Source organism: Leucopleurus acutus (assembly GCF_964270905.1).
Source record: "Leucopleurus acutus genome assembly, chromosome: X".
Classification (NCBI taxonomy): Eukaryota; Metazoa; Chordata; class Mammalia; order Artiodactyla; family Delphinidae; genus Leucopleurus; species Leucopleurus acutus.
In genome coordinates this window covers 79434372-79460726 of record NC_139148.1, presented here as the reverse complement: position 1 = coordinate 79460726, position 26355 = coordinate 79434372, and the positions used below count along the sequence as shown (strand labels likewise).

The window sequence follows — 26355 nt, the reverse complement described above, 5'->3', positions numbered from 1 at the left end:
ACTTAGAATCTCTCATACAGAGTGAAGTAAGTCAGAAAGAGAAACACAAATACCATATGCTAACACATGTATATGGAATCTCAAAAAAAAATTGTTCTGAAGAACCTAGGGGCAGGACAGGAAAAAAGACACAGATGTAGAGAATGGACTTGAGGACACGGAGAGTGGGAAGGGTACTCTGGGACGACGTGAGAGAGTGATATGGACATATATACACTGTCAAATGTAAAATGGATAGCTAGTGGGCAGCAGCCACATAGTACAGGGAAATCAGCTTGGTACGTTGTGACCACCTAGAGGGGTGGGATAGGGAGGATAGGAGGGAGATGCAAGAGGGAGGAGATATGGGAATATATGTATTTGTTTAGCCGGTTCTTTTTCTTATAAAGCAGAAACTAACACACCATTTTAAAGCAATTATACTCCAATAAAGATGTTAAAATAATTTATACACAATTGGTGATAGCAGCATTATTCATAATAGCCAAAAAGTAGGGAAGAAAACAAATATCCATCAAGTGATAACTGGGTAAATAATTTGTGGTTAGCAATACTATGAGATATTATTCAATAAAACACTATGGAACTGTACATTTTAAAATGCTTAAGATGGTGTATTTTATGTCATGTTTTTATACTATAATATTAAAAAGCCAGGAATTGAGGTACTGATATACATACTCCAGAGGGATGAACCTTGAAACTACTATTCTAAGTGAAAGAAGACAGTTAGACCCCAAATAAATAATTTCATTTATATTAAATATTCAGATTAGGCAAATCAATAGGGACAGAAGGTAGATTAATGGTTGTTTATAACAAGGGGCATGGAGTAGAACAATTGGGGGTGACTGCTAATGGGTATATGTTTTTTTTCTGGGGTGACAAAAATGTTCTAAAGTTAGATTGTGATGATTGTTGCACAACTCTGTGAAGATATAAAACCCATTAAATTGTATATTTTATGTGGGTACATTTTATGGTATGTAAATTATATCCCAATGGAGCTGCTAAAATTTATCTATCATCTATCTATTTATTTTTCTTTCAGACTTTGATACTCACTTCTGAAGAATAGAGTATGGAAAGGGAAAAAGAACAAATTTACAGTGGAGAAACCTGGCATAATATCACCTTAAGCACGTGGTCAAAGAAAATATTACCATTGATGTCATAAGGATATTATATACTCCCAATATAATGAGACAAGAAAGCCATTTCACCCTTCTTTTATTCTCCCTCAAATCCATAACCCCTCTGTTATTCTCCCTCAAATCCATAATCCATAATCTAATCATGAGACAGACATCAGACAGATCCAAATTGAGGGACATTCTAGAAGACCATTACTCTTCAATATTGTCAAGTTCATAGGAAATCGTCAGAGGTCGCAAAAAACATGACAATTAAATGCAATGTGTTATCCTGGATTAGATCCTGGAAACCAAGAAAGAACATTTTTGGAAACACTGGTTTAATCTGAATAAAGTCTATAGATTAGTTCCGTTTTAGCAGTGTTGATTTCTTAGTTTTGATAAATGTACCATAGTTATATAAGTTATTAACAATAGGGTAACCTGTGTGACAGCTCTAAGGGAATTCTCTGCATTATCTTTACAGATGTTCTTTAAATAAATGATTCCAGAATAAGAAAAAAAATTCACGACAAAATATTAGATATATACTATATGTAACTATTACACCTCTAATTTACAAATCATTTAATTAAACAAAAACAAATACAAAATGATTATTTCAGTGGCAAAATTATAGATAGTAGAATATGACTTTTGATATTAAAATAAAATGTATATATGATAAAAATGTTTTCTTATGTGCTCCCCCTCCCATGATGCAACATATTCATGTTAAATCAGGGTATCATCAAAGTGCAGAATCTAAATAAAGACATTATCACTGTGTCAGATTTGGGGGTGATGAATTTTAGCAATATATTGCATATAATTTTATGAATAAAATAAATTGTACAATATACAACACTGAAATATATAATTTATGTAAATTAAGGGGAAAGTCTATATAACTGAAAGAACATAGGACTTCCTGAGCATGTGTTATTGACTCCTCTGAGTTTTGGGCCTTCCTAAACTAACTATATGATCTTGAAGAACTACTTTTCTATTTATGTACTCTCATTCCTACTTCAATGCAAAACTGTTCATATGCATCATGATCATTAAAATCAATATTTGCATCACATGTGAAAATAATAAGACATATTTCCAGAGAAAACCATAATTCAAAAATATACATGCACCCCAATGTTCACTGCAGCACTATTTACAATAGCCAAGACATGGAAGCAACCTAAATGTCCATCGACAGAGGAGTGGATAAAGAAGATGTGATACATATGTACAATGGAATATTACTCAGCCATAAAAAAGAACAAAATAATGCCATTTGCAGCAACTTGGATGGACCTAGAGATTGTCATACTGAGTGAAGTAAGTCAGACAGAGAAAAATATATTATATTACTTATGTATGGAACCAAAAAAAAAAGGTACCAATGAACTTATTTACAAAACAGAAATAGAGTCATAGATGTAGAAAACAAACTTATGGTTACCAGGGGGGAAAGGGGGAGGGATAAATTAGGAGAGTGGGATTGACATACACACACTACTATATTAAAAAAGATAACTAATAAGGACATACTGTATAGCACAGGAAAATCTACTCAATACTCTTTAATGGCCTATATGGGAAAAGAAGCTAGAAAAGAGTGGATATACATATATGTATAATTGATTCACTTTGCTGTACACCTGAAACTAACACAACATTGTAAATCAAATAAACTTCAATAAAAATTCTAAAAAACGATAAAGTCAAAAAAAATAAATAAGTGCCTTTGTAAATATATCGCAACTCTCTTAGTACAACTTATATATGGTGAAGAATAAAAGATTAGAAATAATTCAACAGCATATGTGTTTTTCTCTAAGCTATTACTAATCATTTGTGATTTAAAAATTTTAAAAATATTTAAAAATCAGTATTTGCATCACATGTGAAAAGAATGAGACAAATTTTTCCCATGCAAGGTGCAGTCTATTGGTCAAGTGACAACAAAGCCACATGCTTCACTGAAGGAACTGTGTCTTTGGGGAATAGTTTAAACTCCAAAGCATTGAGAAAATGCCGTTTTCCCAGCAATCCTTCACTACTTCTGACAACAGTCTGTGTAAAAGGCGATAAATTGTTTAGCTGCAAGGAATGTCAAACAAGCCATGCGCCACAACTGTAACAATTTTCTCTTTCTTTATAAAATTATGGTAATCCATGTGTCTCTGTTGATTTATAAATTCATTTTGTCATTAAAAAAATAGAATCTGGATTATCATAATGTCATACATAAAGCCTACAAGAGGCAGAGAATTTAGTTTGAGTTTAGATGTGTGTCATATGACTTCAGGGAATTTAATAAATACCCTAATTATCATTGAAGGGTAAAAAAAGACAATTAATTTACATGTTCCACATCTTTCCTCAAAACACTTCATATGCTAAGAAGTATCAAAGGATGAGATAAGAAAAAAAATACTGTTTAATGTTTAGTCTCAGATTATTAATTCAGACACAATATAGCATTCCCATGGATGTTAAAATACAAATGTTACTGCCTAATACTTAAAAAGATATTCCTATTTATAACTAACAATCAAGTTGAGACTATTTATAAGAAGTCTACACACAAGTTTGAAGACTAAGAAAAACAAGTAAAAGAAGAATGTCCCTACAATTTTAATAAAACATATGTGGGTACGAAAGAGTTACTACAACCTTAGATTTATACGCATACATCTATTAATTTCTATCAAGATTTGTTTAGATTTTAAAATATGCAAATTAACCTTGCTACCTCCTTATCACCTTTAGAGTTAGACACTAATTAACAGAGAAGTTAGCTTAGTTAAAGGTAAAGGTTAATTGTATTTAAGTATAAGAATAGAGGGTTCAAAACATATTCAACAGTTATAAGCTTCTTTGATAAACTCATTAAGAAGTATCTCTCTTGCTTTTTAACTTGACATATATGCCTGAAAATACTGACAATGATAAAAGAATATAATTACACATGAAGCTTTATTTTTTAAATTCATAGAAAAAAATATTTCATGGATTGATGAAAACAAGCAGCACCTCTTTTTTTTTTTTTTTTTTTTTTTGCGGTACGTGGGCCTCTCACTGTTGTGGCCTCTCCCACTGCGGAGCACGGGCTCCGGACGCGCAGGCTCAGCAGCCATGGCTCACGGGCCTAGCCACTCCGTGGCATGTGGGATCTTCCCGGACCGAGGCACGAACCCGTGTCCCCTGCATCGGCAGGTGGACTCTCAACCACTGTGCCACCAGGGAAGCCCAGCACCTCTTTTATTAATTTATATTTGGAATAAAAATAAAATAAAATGAGTTTTGCCTAAAGGCTAAGCAGGAAAACCGTATAATTTGCATCCAGATAAATAATAAAAATGGGAAAATAACAAAGCTGTTATTATATTAGCATAATACTGAACATCTTCAATGTCCAAAGGACAGGGCTAAGTTCTTTGTATGCATTAATTCATTAAATCCTCACCACACACTATGAAGTAGTTGCATAATGGTATTTATATTTTACAAATGAGGAAACTGTGCCTTTAAGAGGCTAAATGAGTCTTTGCTAAGAAGAAAGATATGTTTATAATTTGAAATGCTGATGCAAGGAAATATCTTTACACCAAGTCAGGTTGAAAATTGTGGAATGGGTCATTTAAAATCAACCAGGATTTAATATCCTAAAAACTTGAATGAACCTGGAATGTCAGAAACAACCCCAATTTCCAAAATAGTTCTCAGCTTTCTTGGATATATCTCAAAGGTCAAAGTTATTGAAACTACTTTGTTAAAAATATGTTTAGGCATCTTTTAAACATGGTTACAGCATTAAAAGTTGCTTTTCAAACAGTAAAGTGTGGTGTGGCAGGCAGAATAAATTCTCCTATCCCCAAGATGTCTAAATCCTAATCCTTGGAATCTTTATTATGTTATATAATACATGGCAAGGGAGAAGTAAGGTTATAGGTGGAATTAAGTTTGTTAATCAGATGATCTTAAAGGAATTATCCTGGATTATCCCAGTGGAGCCAACGTTGTCACAAGGGTCCTTAAATGGAGGAAAGGGAGGAAGAAGAGTCAAAACCAGAGCAATGACATTGTGAGAAAAACTGAACCAGGCTTTGCTGGTTTTGAAAATGGTAAGAAGTCATGAGCCAAGGAATGCTGGTAGCCTTTAGAAACTGTAAAAAGGCAAGAAAATGGATTCTCCTTTAGAGGCTCCAGAATGCTACACAGTCCCATCAATGCCTTGATTTTATCCAAGTGCATTTTGGACTTCTGCTCTCTGGCAATGTAAAATAATAAACTTATTCTGTTTTAAGACACTAAGATTGTGGTAATTTGTTACAGCATCAATAAGAAACTAATACAAACAGAATGTTGCTATAATCTGCTTGATTATTGTTCTAGTAATCTTAGGTGCTATTCAAAATGTTGGTCACAAATATTCACTAGAAACCTGTTAATAAATTGACTTTGAAAACAGAGGAGGTATGCAACTCTCAGAAAGATTGATAAAATTTGCATCCATCTATCTATATCTGTATCTATATCTATATATCTGTATCATCTATATCTATATATCCAACTATATATGCAAATCTAATAGCCAAATTAATATTCAGGAGTTAATTTGCAGTTATTAAGGCATAATTCTAAAAGCATTTCTACCAGTTTTCTACCTGCCTGCTTACTTAAAGCAAACACTAATAAGTTTGACATTCTCTTTTCTTTCAAATACCTTAAGGAAAAATGTTATTTGGTATGAATCACCTGGATTATTTATGTGACTATAAAATTTAAGTTAAAAAAGAAACTTAAAGATTGAATTAGAAAATGTAACCTAATTTCTTGTTACCACCTGAATGGATATCATTCTTGGAAACTTTAGTCATATAAAAATTATGAACCAGTTAGATGGCTAAATTCTTAATAAACCAGTCAAATTGAATCAATTTAAAAATACTTAAAATATGTCTTTCCTAATTGTATCTCAAGATTTTTATTATTCTAAAATCTAAATTTAATTATAGTGATAACAATAAATTGTTTCATGTGGAAAATTTCTAAAAGTATCTCAAACTATATTAAAGGCCTATAATTTCCATAATCCTTAAAGCTTGTTTGATTATCAGTAGAAGCCTGATACAGTAGAAGATCTGTATTTACAAAGAAAAGTAGCCTTATAAAATTTTCCCTGGTGGACAGGAGACTTTTCTTATGTTACTGAAACAGCAGAGATAAAGAATGAGATTAGCTTTCCAAATGTAACAAAATTCCCTACATGTATTAGGTATTCTATATGTCTAAAATGTGCAAATTAAATTTTATAAGAAAAATTAGGGATTTCTTTCCAGATATTAAAGTATTGTTAGTTTAAGTAAAAATTAAGGATAAATTTCTAGTAATAAAAAATCAATATAAGGTTTACTTTGTAACAATCTATTTTTGTTCTAGTTCTCTTGATTCTGCTTGTTTTATACATAATTTTAAGACCAAGATATACTGTATAAGAATGACATCAAGATTTCTCATAATCCTTACCCTATCATTATTTTATTTTATTTGTGAGGAATTTATCATAATGAGATGTATGAATCTATCCTTGAATTGACCATTTATTTAGAAAAAAAAGTCATTTTCAATGATCATGACAGATCAGCTATGAATATGAGAAAAAAAAACCTTTCAATAAACTGACTTCAATCTATAAAATTGACTTTAAATATGAATATTTTTTTCTTAAATATAAGTAATGTCAAAATTATTTAAAATTTATTTTTTGTGTGTAAATAACCTCAAAATATATACAATTCCAAGGAATATTAGGAAAAAAAAGCAGCTGTTATTGATTTAACTTCACCATTTCTGTTAATGATACTTAACCTATATTCTGTTTTACCTTCTGAAAAAAATTTATATATCCTATAACCTCAGTAAGTGTATTTTTACACCAACTTTCTCTCTGATGTTATTTTTACACACATTTTCACCTTTTTTTGTGTGTGTGTGGTACGCAGGCCTCTCACTATTGTGGCCTCTCCCGTTGTGGAGCACAGGCTCTGGACGCACAGGTTCAGCGGCCATGGCTCACGGGCCCAGCCGCTCTGCAGCATGTGGAATCTTCCCAGACTGGGGCACGAACCCATGTCCCCTGCATTGGCAGGCAGACTCTCAACCACTACGCTACCAAGGAAGCCCCACATTCTCACATTTTGATAAATCTGTGCTTTTTATTCTATGGTGTTGTAAGGAATCCATATTACTTTGTACCATAAAACATGAATATTTCTTGAACCATAGATCTCACCTCATTATGAAAAAATTTTCGCTAATATACTGTACTGTTGTAACATATTCAACCTACAAATAATGAAAATAAATTCAGTAAATAATTATTTATTAATAATTAAATACTCTATACGATGGCATTAATCCATGATTGAGTAATCAATATTAATTCATTATGAGCCAGACACTAACCTAGGCATTAGATATATATCAGTGAACATGATCATAAGAGTACTTTTAGCTAGTAAAATAATAGAATTTATTAGCATAACATAAACATAGTCCAGTTGTTTTATTTCCCCATTTCACAATTTAAAACAGTTCACAGAGTATTGAGCACCCAACATACTGACAGATATTTTTTAAAGCTAAATTTTATATTGTCACTATACTTCATAATATATAAGATTTTTAAGTGCGGAGATTTATAATTAAATTTTGATGGTTGAAACAGTGGGAATTGAAGGTATACAGAATTAGGTTCAAAATCTTGCTTCGACTATCTGTGAAATGGTCAATATATAGTATTTTGACCTTTGTTTCTTCATCTGTAAACTGAAGATAACATTTACCATGTGAGGATTAAAAGAGATAAAGAATTCAGAATTATGCCCTCCATTAAAGGTTGTTATTATTTTAACTTCTTATTTCTAATTGTATAGCTTAACTAGTAGGAAAATAGACTGTATTGCATTTTTAATACTATAATCAGATGAAATGTATTCAATAAATGTAATCACACCTAAAACTGATTCCAGGACTGGTGCCAGCTAACATTGTAGAGTAAGAAATTCTCAAAATCCTGTCTTCCATGAAAACACTGGCCAAAATATCAGAACTAAGTTTTTTCAGGACTCTTAAAGCTAACCAAAGGTTTTAAGCAATCCAGAGAAGGTTTATTCAAGAAAAACAACTTTACCTCTAAAAGAACAGCAAGATTTGTCATGCTTTAGCTTACACTAGACTCATTCTCAACCCTTCAGCTCAGTAGTAGCTTTGAAAAATAACAACCCATATTCCTGGGACAGCTTGGTAACCCCTGAAGAGAGTAGAACTTAATTGAAGCTATTTGAAAAGCCTCATTCCCAAAGGGTTGTCATTATATTACCTGTTTTGTGGTCCCCTGTAAGACCTACTTTTAAGCTGATACAGAGCTCACCCAGTGCTAAAAACCTTCTCCCAGAGAGCTGATGTTGAAAACAATTACAGGCAAGTGTTTTGACATTTCAGCTTCCTGAAATGATGGATAACAGGGAGTACATAATAGACGTACCAAAAAGCTTAAAAGAAAAGGTGGGGAATGAATTTCAACAGGGCCTTTGATAAGCCACAATATATTCTTGGATAACTACAAACACATAAGGGTAGGCCTGATTACATTCTCAGGAAGGACCTGAGAAAGTCCTCAACTTTTGCCTTTGGCTGATATTGAGGCTCTATATGAGCAGAAGTAAAGGCTAAGGGTAGAGGTGTAAAGAGCCTGGCTGAGTGTTGAAGGCATGGCTCAATAGACACAAAAATCTTCTCAGCAAAGACTAGGAGATTTATAGTTCCAGGCATTTAAAGAAAGTGCTGCCCAATCATTAGCTTACCAGTTAGCTATTCAGGTAAATACTTCAGTGAACATGCATAACAAAGAATATACAGTTTAGAGAATTAGTTAAGAAAAGTAATTAAATAAACAAATACAAGTGTCAGCAACAACAAAAAAATATCCTGGGGATGGGGGAGAGTCTGATTTCTAGAGTTGTCACATTGTACTATTTTAAACTGCCAGTTTTCAAAAAAATATAAAACATAAATTATGACTTATTCATAGGAATAAAAGCTATAAATAGAAGCTGTCCCTGAGAAAGTGCAGACATTGGGCTTATTAGATACAGACTTTAAGCATATATTTTAAATATGTTCAAAGAATGAAAGGAAATTATGTCTAAATAATTTTTTAAAGCATGGGAATAATGTCTCACTTAATAAAGGATATCAATAAAGAGGTAGAAAATGTAAAAAGAAACAAGTAGATAATCTGGTATTGAAAAGTATGATAACTGAAATGAAAAATTCACTGAAGACTATCATCAGCAGATTGGCACGTGTAGAAGAACCAACAAAGTTAAAGATAGGTCAAATAAAATTGTCTATAGGTGGAAAAGAACTAAAAAAGAATGAAGAAAAATGAAGAGACCTGTGAGACACCATCAGATGGACCAATATATTCATAATGGGAATCCGAGAAGCAGAGAATAAAGAAGAAATAATCTCTGAAGAAATAATCACCAAAACCAGCCCCAAATTTGGTAAAATACATTAATATACACATCTGAGAAGCTGAATGAACTCCAATAAACACCTAGGCACAACATAATCAAACACTTGAAAGACAAAGACCAAGAGACAATCTTGAAAGTAGCAAGATAGATATGACTCATCCTGTACAAAGAATCTTTAATAAGATTGACAGTGGACTTCCCATCAGAAACTGTAAAGGCCAGAAGTGTTCAAACTGTTGAAAGAAAAGTACTTCAACCAAGAATTCTTTACCTTGTAAAATTATCTTTCAACAATGAAAAACAAATTAAGACATTCCCAGATTTATTTTTAAAAGAGAGATTCCATTACTAGAAAACCTGCCTTACAGGAAATAATAAAGGAAGGCCTTCAGACTGAAAGAAAAGGACACTGGAGAGTATCTCAAATGCTGGTGAAATAAATGCATAGGTAAATATAAAAGATAATATAATTTATTTTCTATTTGTAACTTTTTATCTCATTTGATTTAAAAGAGAACTGTATAAAACAATAACTATAAATCTTTTGATTGACATACAATATAGAAAGACATAATTCATATGACAATAACAGCATGATGGAGGGGAGAGAGAATGGAGCTATAGAGGAGCAGTTTTTATATATTATTAAAATTAGGTTAGTGTTCATCATAACTAGATTGTTATAAACTGCATTGTTCATTATAATCCCTAAGGTAACCACTAAGAAAATAACTCAAAAATATAATAAAAGTAATGAAATTTGTTAAATAGTCATTTAACAAAAAAGAGGAAAACAATGGAGGAACAAAGGAACAAAAAATGCATAAGACATATTGAAAACAAATAGTAAAATTAAAAATTCAAGTCCTAACTTGGTAATTACCTTAAATGTAAACAGATTAAACACTTGAATCAAAAGGAAGGGAGTGGCATGATATACTTAGAGTGATGAAAGGGAAGAACCTACCACCAATATTACTCTACCCGGCAAGGATCTCATTCAGATTTGATGGAGAAGCAAAAGCTAAGAGAAGCAAAAGCTAAGAGGAGTTAGCACCACCAAATCAGCTCTATAACAAATGCAAAAGGAACTTCTCTAAGTGAGAAACACAAGAGAAGAAAAGGACCTACAAAAACAAACCCAAAATAATTAAGAAAATGGTCATAGGAAGATACATATCAATAATTACCTTAAACATGAATGGATTAAATGTTCCAACCAAAAGACACAAGCTTGCTGAATGGATACAAAAACAAGACCCATATATATGCTGTCTACAAGAGACCCACTTCAGACCTAGAGACACATACAGACTGAAAGTGAGGGGATGGAAAAAGATATTCCATGCAAATGGAAATCAAAAAAAGCTGGAGTAGCAATACTCATATCAGATAAAATAGACTTTAAAATAAAGAATGTTACAAGGGACAAAGAAGGACACTACATAATGATAAAGGGATCAATCCAAGAAGAAGATATAACAATTATAAATATATATGCACCCAACATAGGAGCACCACAATACATAAGGTAACTGTTAACATCTGTAAGAGAGGAAATTGACAGTAACACAATAATAGTGGGGGTCTTTAACACCTAACTTACACCCATGGACAGATCATCCAAAATGAAAATAAATAAGGAAACACAAGCTTTAAATGACACAATAGACCAGATAGATTTAATTGATATTTATAGGACATTCCATCCAAACATAGCAGATTACACTTTCTTCTCAAGTGTGCATGGGACATTTTGGGTCACAAATCAAGCCTCAGTAAAATTAAGAAAATTGAAATCATATCAAGCATCTTTTCTGACCACAACGCTATGAGATTAGAAATGAATTACAGAGCAAAAAACGTAAAAAACACAAACACATGGAGGCTAAACACTATGTTACTAAATAACCAAGAGTTCACTGAAGAAATCAAAGAGGAAATCAAAAAATACCTAGGGACAAATGACAATGAAAACAGGATGATCCAAAACCTATGGTATGCAGCAAAAGCAGTTCTAAGAGGAAAGTTTATAGCTATACAAGCCTACCTCAAGAAACAAGAAAAATCTCAAATAAACAATCTAACGTTACACCTAAAGGAACTAGAGAAAGAAGAACAAACAAAACCCAAAGTTAGCAGAAGGAGAGAAATCATAAAGATCAGAACAGAAATAAATGAAATAGAAACAAAGAAAACAATAACAAAGATCAATAAAACTGAAAGCCGGTTCTTTGACAATATAAACAAAATTGTTAAACCATTAGCCAGACTCATCAAGAAAAAGAGGGAGAGGACTCAAATCAATAAACTTAGAAATGAGAAAGGAGAAGTTACAACAGACATTGCAGAAATACAAAGAATCCTAAGAGACTACTACAAGCAACCCTATGTCAAAAAAATGGACAACCTGGAAGAAGTGGACAAATTTTTACAAATGTATACCCTTCCATGACTGAACCAGGAAGACATAGAAAATATGAACAGAGCAATCACAAGTAATGAAATTGAAACTGTGATTAAAAATCTTCCAACAAACAAAAGTCCAGGACCAGATGGCTTCACAGGTGGATTCTATCAAACATTTAGAGAAAAGCTAACACCCATCCTTCTCAAACTCTTCCAAAAAATTGCAGAGGAAGGAACACTCCCAAACTCATTCTATGAGGCCACCATCACCCTGATACCAAAACCAGGCAAAGATATTACAAAAAAAGAAAATTACAGACCAATATCACTGATGAATATAGATGTAAAAATCCTCAGCAAAATACTAGCAAACAGAATCCAACAACACATTAAAAAGATCATAAACCATGACCAACTGGGATTTATCCAAGGGATGCAAGGATTCTTCAATATATGCAAATCAATCAATGTGATACACCATATTAAGAAATTGAAGGATAAAAACCATATGATCATCTCAATAGATGCAGAAAAAACTTCTGACAAAATTCAACACCCATTTCTGGTAAAAACTCTCCAGAAAGTGGGCATAGAGGGAACGTACCTCAGCATAATAAAGGCCATATACAACAAACCCACAACAAATTTCATTCTCAATGGTGAAAAATTGAAAGCATTTCCTCTGAGATCAGGAACAAGACAAGGATGTCCACTCTTATCACTATTATTCAACATAGTTTTGGAAGTCCTAGCCACAGCAATCAGAGAAGTAAAAGAAATAAAAGGAATTCAAATTGGAAAGGAAAAAGTAAACCTCTCACTGTTTGCAGATGACATGATACTATACATAGAGAATCCTAAAGATGCCACCAGAAAACTACTGGAGCTAATCAATGAATTTGGTAACTTCGCAGGATACAAATTAATGCACAGAAATCTGTTGCATTCCTATACACTAACGATGAAAAATCTGAAAGAGAAATTAAGGAAACACTCCCATTTACTATTGTAACAAAAAGAGTAAAATACCTAGGAATAAACCTACCAGGAGAGACAAAAGACCTGTATGCAGAAAACTATAAGACACTCATGAAAGCAATTAAAGATGATATCTGTTGATGGAGAGATATACCATGTTCTTGGATTGGAAGAATCAATATTGTGAAAATGACTATACTACCTAAAACAACCTACAGATTCAGTGCAATCCCTACCAAATTACCAATGGCATTTTTTTATGCAACTAGAATAAAAACTCTTAAAATTTGTATGGAGACAAAAAAGACCCTGAGTAGCCAAAGCAGTTTTTAGAGACAAAAACGGAGCTGGAGGAATCAGACTCCCTGACTTCAGACTATAATACAAAGCTACAGTAATCAAGACAGTATGGTACTGGCACAAAAACAGAAATATAGATCAATGGAACAAGATAGAAAGCCCAGAGGTAAACCCACACACCTATGGTCAACTAATCTATGACAAAGGAAGCAAGGATATGCAATGGAGAAAAGACAGTCTCTTCAATAAGTGGTGCTGAGAAAACTGGACAGCTACATGTAAAAGTATGAGATTAGAACACTCCCTAACACCATACACAAAAATAAACTCAAAATGGATTTTAGACCTAAACGTAAGATTGGACACTCTAAAACTCTTAGAGGAAAACATAGGAAGAACACTCTTTGACTTAAATCACAGAAGATCTTTTTTGATCCACCTCCTAGAGAAATGGAAATAAAAAACAAAAATAAACAAATGGGACCTAATGAAACTTCAAAGCTTTTGCACAGCAAAGGAAACCATAAACAAGACCAAAAGACAACCCTCAGAATGGGAGAAAATATTTGCAAATGAAGCAACTGACAAAGGATTAATCTCCAAAACTTACAAGCAGCTCATGCAGCTCAATAACAAAAAAACAAACAAACAACCCAATCCAAAAATGGGCAGAAGACCTAAATAGACATTTCTCCAAAGAAGATATACAGACTGCCAACAAACACATGAAAGAATGCTCAACATCACTAATCATTAGAGAAATGCAAATCAAAACTACAATGAGATATCATCTCACACCAGTCAGAATGGCCATCATCAAAAAATCTAGAAACAATAAATTCTGGAGAGGGTGTGGAGTAAAGGGAACACTCTTGCACTGCTGGTGAGAATGTGAATTGGTTTAGCCACTATAGAGAACAGTATGGAGTTTCCTTAGAAAACTACAAATAGAACTACCATATGACCCAGCAATACCACTACTGGGCATATACCCTGGGGAAACCAAAAATCAAAAAGAGTCATGTACCAAAATGTTCATTGCAGTTCTATTTACAATAGCCTGGAGATGGAAACAACCTAAATGCCCATCATCGGATGAATGGATAAAGAAGATGTGGCACATATATACAATGGAATGTTACTCAGCCATAAAAAGAAACGAAATTGAGCTATTCGTAATGAGGTGGATAGACCTAGAGTCTGTCATACAGAGTGAAGTAAGTCAGAAAGAAAAAGACAAATACCGTATGCTAACACATATATATGGAATTTAAGGGAAAAAAATGTCATGAAGAACCTAGGGGTAAGACAGGAATAAAGACACAGACCTACTGGAGAACGGACTTGAGGATACGGGGAGGGGGAAGGGTGAGTTGTGACAAGGCGAGAGTGAGGCATGGACATATATACACTAACAAACGTAAGGTAGATAGCTAATGGGAAGCAGTCGCATGGCACAGGGATATCGGCTCGGTGCTTTGTGACTGCCTGGAAGGGTGAGATAGGGAGGGTGGGAGGGAGGGAGACGTAAGAGGGAAGAGATATGGGAACATATGTATATGTATAACTGATTCACTTTGTTATAAAGCAGAAACTAACACACCATTGTAAAGCAATTATACCCCAATAAAGATGTAAAAAAAAAAAAAGACACATGTACCGCAATGTTCGTTGCAGCACTATTTACAATAGCCAGGTCATGGAAGCAACCTAAATGCCCATTGACAGAGGAATGGATAAAGAAGTTGTGGTACATACATACAATGGAATGTTACTCAGTCATAAAAAGGAATGAAACTGGGTCATTTGTTGAGACCTGGTTGGATCTAGAGACTGTCATACAGAGTGAAGTAAGTCAGAAAGAGAAAAACAAATATCGTATATTAACGCATGTATATGGAACCTAGAAAAATGGTACAGATGAACTGGTTTGCAAGGCAGAAGTTGAGACACAGATGTAGAGAACAAACATATGGACATCAAGGGGGGAAAACTGTGGTGGGGTGAGGCTGGTGGTGTGCTGAATTGGTCGATTGGGATTGACATGTATATACTGATGTGTATAAAATTGATAAAAAAAAATGCAAGTCCTAACTTGGTAATTACTTTAAATGTAAACAGATTAAACACTTCAATCAAAAGCTATAGATTGACAGAACAAATTGAAAAATGATCCAACTATATGCTGACCACAAGAGAAACACTTTATATTCAAAAATACAAATCGGTTGAAAATAAAATGATGGAAAAATAGACACCATGCAAACAGTAATCAAAAGAGGAGTGGAGAAATTGTATTAACATGAGACAAAAAACACATTAAGACCAAAAATGTTACTAGAGACAAAGAAGGATATTAGGTAAGAAATGGAGATAAAAGAAATTCATATTGGAAGGGAAGAAGTAAAACTATCTCTATTGACAGGTGAAATAATGTATACAAAAAATCCAAAGAAATACACATAAATACTCTTAGAGTTAATAAACAATTTAGTAAGGTTGCAGGATACAAGATCTACATAGAAAAGTCAATGTTTATGCACTAGCCATGAACAATTTGAAATTGAAATTTAAAAACAATTCTATGCACATTAAAAGAATAAACTATTTAGGAACCTATTTAACAAAAGAAGTTCAAAACTTGTGTATTAAAACTACAAAACATCAAGAAATTAAACAAAATTTAAGTAAATTGAAAGATATGTGTTCATGGATTGGATGACTTTATATTATTAAAATGGCAATACTTCCTAAATTGTTCTATATATCCAATACAATTTTTATTAAAATCTGAGCTGATTTTTTTTTAAGAAATTGACTTGCTGATACTAAAGTTGTTTCAGAAATTCAAGATATCCATATTAGCAAAAACAATCTTGAAAAGGAGGAACAAATTTGGAGAAATGCTTTCTGATAGCAAAACTTAACACACAATTACAATAATCAAGCCTTTGTGGTACAATCATGAAGATAGACATGTAGATTAACAGACCACAATTTAAATTCCAGAAATAAACATATTCATTTTGCTCAATTTTTGACATGAATGCCAAGAGAGTTCAATGGGTAAGGAATAGTCTTTTCAACAAATGCTTCTGGAACAATTTGATTTCCACATTCAAAAAAAATGAAGTTGGATTCTTACCTCACCCCATATACAAACATTAACTCAAAATGAATCAAACACCTAAACATAAGAACTAAAACTATACATTTTTTAGAAGAAAACATGGGTGCAAATCTTGAAGACCTTGTATTAGACATTGATTTCTTGATGTAGAAACCTAAAGCATCAACAAACAAATAAAAAATAGACAAATAAGACTTCATGAAAATAACTTTTGTACTTCAAAAGACACTATCAAGAAAATAAAAAGACAATCTACAGAATGAAAAGAATTATTTGCAGATTGTATATCTTTTATTTAACTAGCATCCAGAATTTATAAAGAACTCTTACAACTCAATAATTTAAAAAAAATACTCCAAAAGAAAAATGAAAGGTATTCAAATAAACTTTTCTCCAAAGAAGATATACAAATGGCCAATAAGCACATGTAAATCTTCTGAGCATCATTAATCATTAGCAAAATGTAAATCAATGCCAAAGTGAGATAATAATTCACACCCATTACTGTGGTTACAATTAAAAAGACAGATATTGACAGACGTTGGTAAGGATTTGGAGAAATCAAAACCACCATACAGTGCTGATGGGAATGTTACATGGTACAGTCACTTTGGAAAACAGTTTGGCAGTTCCTTAAAATATTAAACATAATGTTAACACATGGCCCAGCAATTCTACTCTTTTAAATAATCACTGAAGAGAACTGAAAACATGTTCACACAAAAAAGTGTACACAAATGTTTGTAGCAGCATTATTCATAACAGCCAAAAGATGGAAACACTCACATTTCTATCAACTGATGAATGGATAAACAAAATGTGTGTACCACACAATACAATGATATATTACTCAGCCTTACAAAGGAATGAAGTACTGATATATACTATAATGTGGATAAATCTTGAAAACATTATGCTATGTAAAAGAAGTCAGACATAATAGACTACATAGCGCATGATTCTATTTTATGAAATTTCCTATATAGGCAAATCTAGAGACAGAAGTGAGAGTATTGGTTGCCAGAATGCAGATATGGGGGATTAGGGTGTGACTGCTAATGGTTATGTGGGTCTTTGTGGGTGATGAAAATGTTCTGGAATTCAATAGTGGTGAAGGTTGCACACATTTATGAATATATTAAAAACAACTGAATTGTACATTCTAAAAGGGTGAATTGTATATTATGTGAATTATATCTCAATAAAAGCACTAAATCAACATATATTAGTTCTGCTATATAAGCTTTCAAAGAGAAAATGCTTACAATAGTTGTATTCAAGGGAAAATTTAAAAGTTGAAGAAACGGCAACACACAGTACAACTAAATACCATAACAATGCAACAAATCCTTTTAAATTAGGATGTGTTAATTAATTAGTTAAAAAAATTTACAATTTCCAGTAGAGAGTCTTTTCAAGAAAGTATCAATTGATTGGGTGATATTTCTTAAGTAAATTCTAAAAGTAAGCAAATGTGTATGGTATAACCCTAATTTTGAGTTTCCATTAAACTGTAAATAAGAATTATTATTATAATATTATCATAGATAAAATGGAAATTCAGAGTTCTTGCCAGAAAACCTAAAAGAACATATGGAATTAATAAAACCTTGGTAGTATTTTCCCTTCATAACAATGCTGTTTTTTTGAACATCAACTAATTACAATAAAATATTAAGTTTAGGGGAGTCATAGAACTAACCTCAAAAATAAATTAGGCAGTGCAGTTACTGATAACTAAGGAAAGTGGATGCTTTTATACTTGAGCCTAAAATTAGATTATCAAGTTAAGTAGTTCTGTTATCTGACTTTCAATCAATCCTGATTGCTTTAGCAGCTTGAAAAATGTGGAAGAATATTCAGAAGTATATATGATTAAAAAGTAGTTTTGTTTATACAGTTTTAAACAAAATTCCAATATCATTTTTCATGATGAAGCTATGCATGGACCATTTTGGTATTAAACTGAAATGCAATCATATAGCAGGCATGAAAGAGTACATTCTCAAAGTGATCCATCCAGGCAGACTCTTTGGCTTATACTTCTGCCTCTGAATATTTTGAGAAAATGTTGAAAATTGTATATAGTTTTTTTTCTAGCAATCCCATTTGAAATTTATCTCTATGTTATCCTAATGCAAGGTCACAATATGTTAAATCTTCTTACAAAGTATACCATGGAACATTAATATTAAAATTGTAATTTCATATATTTATGAATAAATAACTCTACCTCTGCCTCTATCTAACTTCCATCTCTAACTATAGCTATACTACTAATTTTCTCCCATATCATCCCTTGCCTATTGGAGAGAGATTAAAAGATGAAGGAAGGGAATTAGTATAGTGCCTGGCATGTACCAGATACTCAAAAAAGATTGTTGAATAAAAGGAAGCAAAGGGAAAGAGAGCTGTTGAGAGCTGTCAAGAGGCCTGTGAAAGGGAAGGTTGGGAGGAAAAGGCAGGTTTGTGCAAGACTTTTAGGAAACTCTTTACTCTCAATGTACATTAGCATGAAAGGAGCAATAGGGCTACATCTACAAATATAAGCCAGTTTGATGAAATATTGTTAGAAGAAATCATACAATCATTTAAAAATAACCCATTGTTTGAAAGTGACAGACTTCATCTGTCGCTGCTTTGAAACGTGAACAATGAGTAATGTTTTATACCTACTCATTAAAAGTTGGTGATTATTATTACCACTATCATCAAAATCCATATTTAAAAAAAGAGAATAGCTATTACTTAGTGCCATACAGTCTGCCTTCTGCAATCATCCTTTCTTTCAAGAGCTATGTCTAAATTAATGATAATAGAATCACTCTAGAATTTAAATTTTTGGAGTAACAGTAATTTCCATAGTGTAGCATGAGAACTAATTTCAGTATTTCAATTCAATGAAATATATTTATCAGAAATGTTTGGAACTAGTTTTGTCACAAATTATACAGATATTCAGGAGTAAAATTTTAAATGAAGTCCATTTCTTTGATTAATTAATATTCACATATTTTCTTCTACTGTATGTCCCCAGGTTTATAGTTACATCTTTGACCTACTATAATTTTTTTGGATCTGTATTTTGGAGTGATGATCTTTTTCCAAATACTTTGCCAAATTTCACAGCACAATTTGTTTAATAATTCATGCATATTTGTTTACCTCTGGTTTTGATTATTTTTAATCATATATTAACTTCAGGTATGCATTATGGTCAGCTTATTTACTATTTTACCACATTGATCTATCAATTTCTACACGCCTACCATCTTGTTTTTGTTAAAGCTTTATATATTCTGACATTTGCTGACAAAAATCTTTCCCCTCTTTTTGTTACTTCTCTAAATATTCTTATTCTATGCATTTTAAACACATTAGAAAAAGCTTAAGAAGGCCAGAGTCAATATATTTGGAAAGTATTTAATATGAGTTTTCTAAAGTTCCCTATTTCTTCCCTCTTATCTTCTAGGATATTGTTACATTTGGAGAACAGCAACAAATATAGACAGCAAATAAAATACAATTTTTGTTAATCTGATATAAATTCAAATTGTGTAAAGCCTTCAACAGTCAGTTTCTTCAAAATGCAAACTGTTAAAATTTTATAAATTTCACTTGGATTCTGAATAATAGGTAAATAGTATATTCCATATCTTTACCTATAAGCAACAATATAATTAGATATGATTGTAGTTAAGAACATGAAACATTTTTCGATTTACTTGAATGTTGTCTTATTAAATGAGCATTGCAGTTCATTACTTTGTAAGGTGTTTTCTGTTTTTAGCTTGGTGATATTTTGGACCAGTAATAAGTGATTATCAAGTGAAGAAATCAATGCTTTAAATTGTCTCTGACACACAGCACTATTTAGAATCATTTTTATAGCGGGTGAACCTAGGAAATACACCCTGTGAGCATGAGCACCATGAATACCACATGCAGACATCTATTATATAAGTATTTTAGATTTGTTTAAGAAATTACATGCTCTTATTTCATATTCTTAGAAATTCACATTCTTACATTCACATTAACATGGTAAATTATATTGCTAATCTTTTAAAATTGAAGTATCACATTTTATATGAACTGGAAGATAGAAAATTTTCAGCCTTCTGGCTCAAGTTCTGGTAGTGATACATATTGATTATTATAAAACGCTATACAATACACGTTTTAAAATCATCCATGCCTCGAGATTAACAAGCACCAATCAGTGTTCTCTACTGAAGGCTCCTCTTGAAAACTACTCAAGAATTTCAAGGAGAGCAAATTGCAATGAATTGTGTTTCTTAAGAGCCTCAAACATATGACAAAAAGTCTGCAATTGAAAGTGTTGACTTTGATCTATACAGCCCTTTGCTGTTTCACGTTGCACATTGTTTCATCCCCCATAACAGCGAAAATCAACAAGAGTACATTTACCAAATGTTTTCGGTTTTTCTTTGAACTTTGACCAGCCAGGGGGAAAATGTCCTCAGATGAGCAAGGATAAATTCAAGGTTTTCAAGCGTTCTTTGTTTGTTTGTTTTTCTTCAAGGTATAATATCAAGCCAATGTATACCAAAGCCCTTTTTTTTCTCTGCAGCCCAATCCCAAATCCCTAGTCTTCGAGAGGTATCTAAAGCTTTTTTGATGTAGCAGCCACTAGTCACACATAGCTATTGAATACTTAAAATGTGGCTAGTTGGAACTGAGGTGTGCTGTATGTGTAAAATGCATGCCAGATTTCCAGACTTACTATGAAAAGAAATGTAAACTATCTTATAGAAAATTTTTATATTGATTACCTGTTGGAATAATGATATTTTGTTTATGTTGGGTTAAATAAAATATATTGGTAAAATGAATTTCACCTATTATTGGTTTTTTTGTTTGTTTTTTAAATGTGGCCCCTAGACAATTTAAAATTATATATGTGTCCCTCATTATATTTCCAGTGACAGTGCTGATCAAAATCAATGATAATAAATTACTTGAACTTCAAGAATCCTGGGCTATATTCTCAGATAGACAATTTACCTAATGAGAAAGTTGCCTTTTCAACAATCAATTGTTATGTGTGTCCTAGAAAAAAATCACCTGTTTGTAAAGTATATTTCGATAGAAAAATTCTGCCTCATAGTAGATCCAGCTTTTGATATGGCATCTGCAAATGAAAGTAAAGTAATATTTTATCATTTTACTGTGTCAGTCAAATAGTATCAATTTCAAGGCAATATAAGAGTGATGTAAAATAAAATTATGCTTTATGAAATCAGGGTTACTATTCTTATTAGCTGTAGCAGAAGTAATGTTTATGGGTCATTTAAATGTTCAAGCCATGATTTGCTAACAAGCAGCTGACCAATATGTCACCTAGCAATACTATTTATTTCCCTACAAAGATTTTTTAAAAGACATTAGTATATACTCAGAACGTAAAGTTTAAATTATGCATTTTTATTCACAAATTATATACTGTTTCAAAGCTATGCCAAGAGTTTTTATCAGAATGATAACACTAAAGTACTGCACCCATTTTCTAACTTTAATACACTGCATAGCCTCAAAAAGATACTAAATTTTCTACTAATCAGTCAACTTTTATGTGATAAATAATATCACATTTGTTTCTTTTTTCTTCTTTGTAAAAAAACATTAAAAAACAATACAATTTTATCATAAGACATGTTTTTTCTAATTCTATGTGTCACTGCATAATACATAATATGGTGGAATGAACTTGTTATACATGATCTAAAGAAGGCAATTTTAGATAGTAAAATATGCAAATCCTTCATTAGACTTAATTTCTTTCACAAATATTGCTCTATGACATTCTAGAGTCTACTATTAGTAATCAAAAACAAAACTAACAAAACTGCATATTGATTTAGTCCTTTGGTCTGAGAATTTAGGGAGATACTATATAAATTAACATAAAGTGATTAATATTATGGCCTGTGCTATAAGTTTTTCATTTTGAAACTTACACATACATTTTCATTAACTCCTGGCCATGAAAAAAAGAAAGATACCTTATGAAAAGACATTACTTTTCTTACTAATTGACATATGAAAAGCTCCATATCTATCATGCATAAGGATGAATTATATTTTATGTTCACAAACTATTATTAACTAAGTAGTTGGATGAAGATAGGTGAGGTGATTCATTTGGCTGAGAGATAACTCATTTCCCCAGTTTTTCCTAGAACCTTCCACTTCAACCTACTTTCCCCCCCACACATTCTAATCTCTAAACAGCTTCTCCTGACTCAAATTCAACATTTCAAGTCTTAAGTAATGAACTCCTAAATTACAGCTGGCCCTTGAGTACTAACAATAAATATGGAAACCTCTCTCAAGAACAGATCCATGAGAGCTATCTGAAGGCCAGAAGGGTAATAAAACACTGTAATGATATGCCAACACTCAGCTTGGACAACTGAACATTACTATGGACAATGAACGACTGCAGGTAGACAAACCAGTTGACATTCTATTGCTTAAACCCTAGACCTCAATGAAAACAGAAAATGTAATTGATATATTATAGCTAAAACTCTCACCTTACATTAAAACTTGTCCACAAAAAAGGAAAGTACACTTGCAAGCAAATTCAATGAAAGGTATTAATTTATAAATGTTTATTAATGTATGTTTTCCTCAGAAGGTGGTACAAAAGAATTTGCTCTGAATGAACTGACAAGTATATATTTGCAATTTCTTACTTGGGGACAAGTAAAGCATAACAGAATTAAAAGTAATTATCTTATTACTAAGAATTTGCATGTATATATCTTATTTACTGTGAGGGAAAAAGCCTACATATTTTTGTATTTAAGAAAAAACTCAATGTCATCCCTGGTTATCAGTTACCCTTCAATAGAAGAGTTAAATAAACAAAATGATCTTAGTTTTATAAATTTATGATTAGACTCGCAGAGGGCTTTTTCCTCTTATAAACTAACATTTAACTACATAAAATATGCCTAAGAAATTGTGCTATGTGAGTTAAATAATAGCAAGTCTACTCAAATGAGTTGATGAAAAATGGATATATAAAATATGGTATGAAAATTATCATAGAATATAACTACAAAAGGTACTATGGTGTTTCAGTGCAGTTGGAGGCAGAGCCCAGTTGCATTATGAATATACTAAATAAATATCAATTACAGCAAGGTTTAAAATATGAGTTTAATTGCAATGATCATTACTCATTGGTGTATTGATAAAGGTTTAAAAATCTAAGTAATAGTAGTGTTTTATACAGGGAAAGTGCTTTAATTCATTTTATCAAATGAATTTCTATATTATTTAGCCTTTCTTTGCCTCAGTTTCTATCTTTGCAAAAATGGATAAAATGATAGAACTTACACATAGCAGGGGTGTATTAAGATGAAAACATTTGTAGGTTATAGGGACAGCGTATAGAACTGTACACACTTGTTTTTTTTTTAAATTTGTGATGATTATTATGTTGTCATGTTTTAGCAGCATGACTTCTCCTGAGGCTTAAGCATAATTATGATTACTAGATTTTTTTAATGAGGGAAAGAAGAAAATGAAGACTCTGAGTTTAAATGACTTGGCCAGTATGCATCTAGTCAGGTGCAGAACTGTCATTAGAACTCTAGATGTCATGGCTCACATTCAAATGCTCTTTCCACTATGCCTCTGAATAGTTATGCTCAAAACACCTTGACTTTGCATCACAACCACAAAAATATCACCATGACTTTATATAGCTCTAGTTTCTGAACAGTATCTATCATGGGATTCATAGAAACTAATGAGAAGGGGAGAGAAAAAATGAAAAGTACATGTAATGCATCCACTTTCACATGAATAACCCATGTAAATGTTGAATACTCAAGACTTTCATGGGGAGTAAAATATTTAGCTTGAAATTCTGCTAGTTAGATGATAGTTAAAAATTTATCATGGACATTAAAACAAATTACATAAGATCACAAGAGAAATATGCCAATGCAATGTAAAAAGACCAAAGCAACATTGAAAAAAACATTTAAAATACCAAAAATAATAACACATGCTGTTAGTATTGATGATATGTCAAAATTAAAAACTAAAGGGGAAGTTCTTTACATAACGATTTAGATTTTTATGACTGATTTCAGAAAAAATTATTCTTTGAGTGCTATTTCCACCCAGTCAAAATATTGATGGACTGTAACATATTTTAAAAGTGTGTGAAGTGAAATGAATTATTGTCTTAAATAGCAATGAAACAATATGATAGATCCATCCTGAACTATGAAATACACAATAAAGAAATTGGTGCATATACACAGAGAATGCAAATATATTTGGAACATTCAAAATACCCTGCATCATTTTAAAACTTTATCAGCACAGTAAAATTAGATATGTTTTAACTGATTGCTTAAACTCCATATTTAAAGATATTTGTTTTCTGTTGACCATGACTTAGTATAGATTCACATGTAATCCATATATATTTTTTGGCAAAGAAAATGCATATTATTTACAAGTTCACAAAGAATGTTAACTTGGATTATTTTGTTAGGCATGTATACAGCATTCACAGTTTACAGATCAACTTCAAATGAAAATATAGAAAAGTAGAATTATATATTTAATGCATCCTCAGACAGATGCCTAAATATGCTTATACTGTCAGAGGAGAAAAATGAATAATTAAATTCATAGGTAATTTGAAAGTAACTACTGTAAGTCAAATAAATGACAACAGGCTCACATTAACATCTAAAGATTAATTACACATAACTTGGAAAAAGCATCCAGTTATATAAGATAACCAAATGACTGATACCTTTCCTAGATATCAGTTCATTTTAAACATATTAAAAATGTGTTTGAAGCAAACAGTTGAAATTGCAATGTTTTATGAGAAATGAAGAGGCCAAAGTTCTTAAAACAAACACAAATTCATTTTAAAATGATAAATGCACCATGGTTATGATTTGTGTTGATTTCTACTGTACCTTTCTTTAGTCCAGGAATGAAAGCTAAAAAGACAGTTTAACAAAGTTAAGTACAAATAAATATTTTCTTTTATTCCCAATATGTTACATTAACTAAATAAATGTAAATTGTAATATATTGCAATATATGTTCAACATCATTTTTTAGAGAACGTGATGACTGAGATAGATAAGGTAGAATACTGATAACCCATAAAAATCTATCTCCTATAGTATGTTTTTCTAAACTCAGACCAAGCCTATGCTATATTCTGACCTCTTGGGAAGTCATGATTGGTCCTTCCCCTGAAGGCAATGTATTGTTGAACTCAACATTTTGCAAGAACTCAGTAGATTTTCTAGCTTCATTGCTGATGATAACAAAGTGTAGTCCTCTATTAAAATTTCACTTTTTCTCCTGGAACCTCCTACAGGAAGTGTAGCATAAGGAAAACATTGTTTTTGACTTAACAGGTTGTTTTTCCTCCAAATCCGATTTGAAAAAATCATGGGAAAAAACAAAACATCAATGGATACTAATATTAGATGGCACAATAGAAGTATTCTTATCTTGGTTAAGACACTTTTTCTATAATACAGCTATTTTCATAACTAAAATTTCATTTATTTTTCACAATTAAAAATGGGGGATTCGAGATCATTATATTTATTATCCAGATAAATAAATTATGGCACTGCATTATCAAGTGACTTCCTTCAAAACACTGTGAGATCATGCTTGATCTAAGACAAATAGCAAACAAATTTCAAAGTATTTGAAATTTTCAAACAAAACAAAGTAATTATATATTTATAAATACTTTGATATGTGTTGATCCGGACAAATGAATCACAGATTTATTCTTTGTAAAATTTTAAAGCCAACAGTAAAA

General features: G+C 31.9%; 1 protein-coding gene across 8 annotated transcripts in view; it reads right to left on the bottom strand.

Moving 5' to 3' along the window:
• Positions 1-26355, bottom strand: part of PCDH11X (protocadherin 11 X-linked) — a gene marked incomplete at both ends in the record, with an annotated part of 710965 nt that overhangs the window by 104047 nt on the left and 580563 nt on the right. For 6 of the 8 annotated variants that reach the window (XM_082865341.1, XM_082865346.1, XM_082865343.1 and 3 more), the window contains one exon: positions 25484-25507. The exons of the other annotated variants lie outside the window; for them this stretch is intronic. In XM_082865341.1, the coding sequence (XP_082721467.1) occupies positions 25484-25507 (24 nt within the window). The remainder of the gene's footprint in view (positions 1-25483; positions 25508-26355) is intronic. 8 annotated transcript variants of the gene reach the window in all.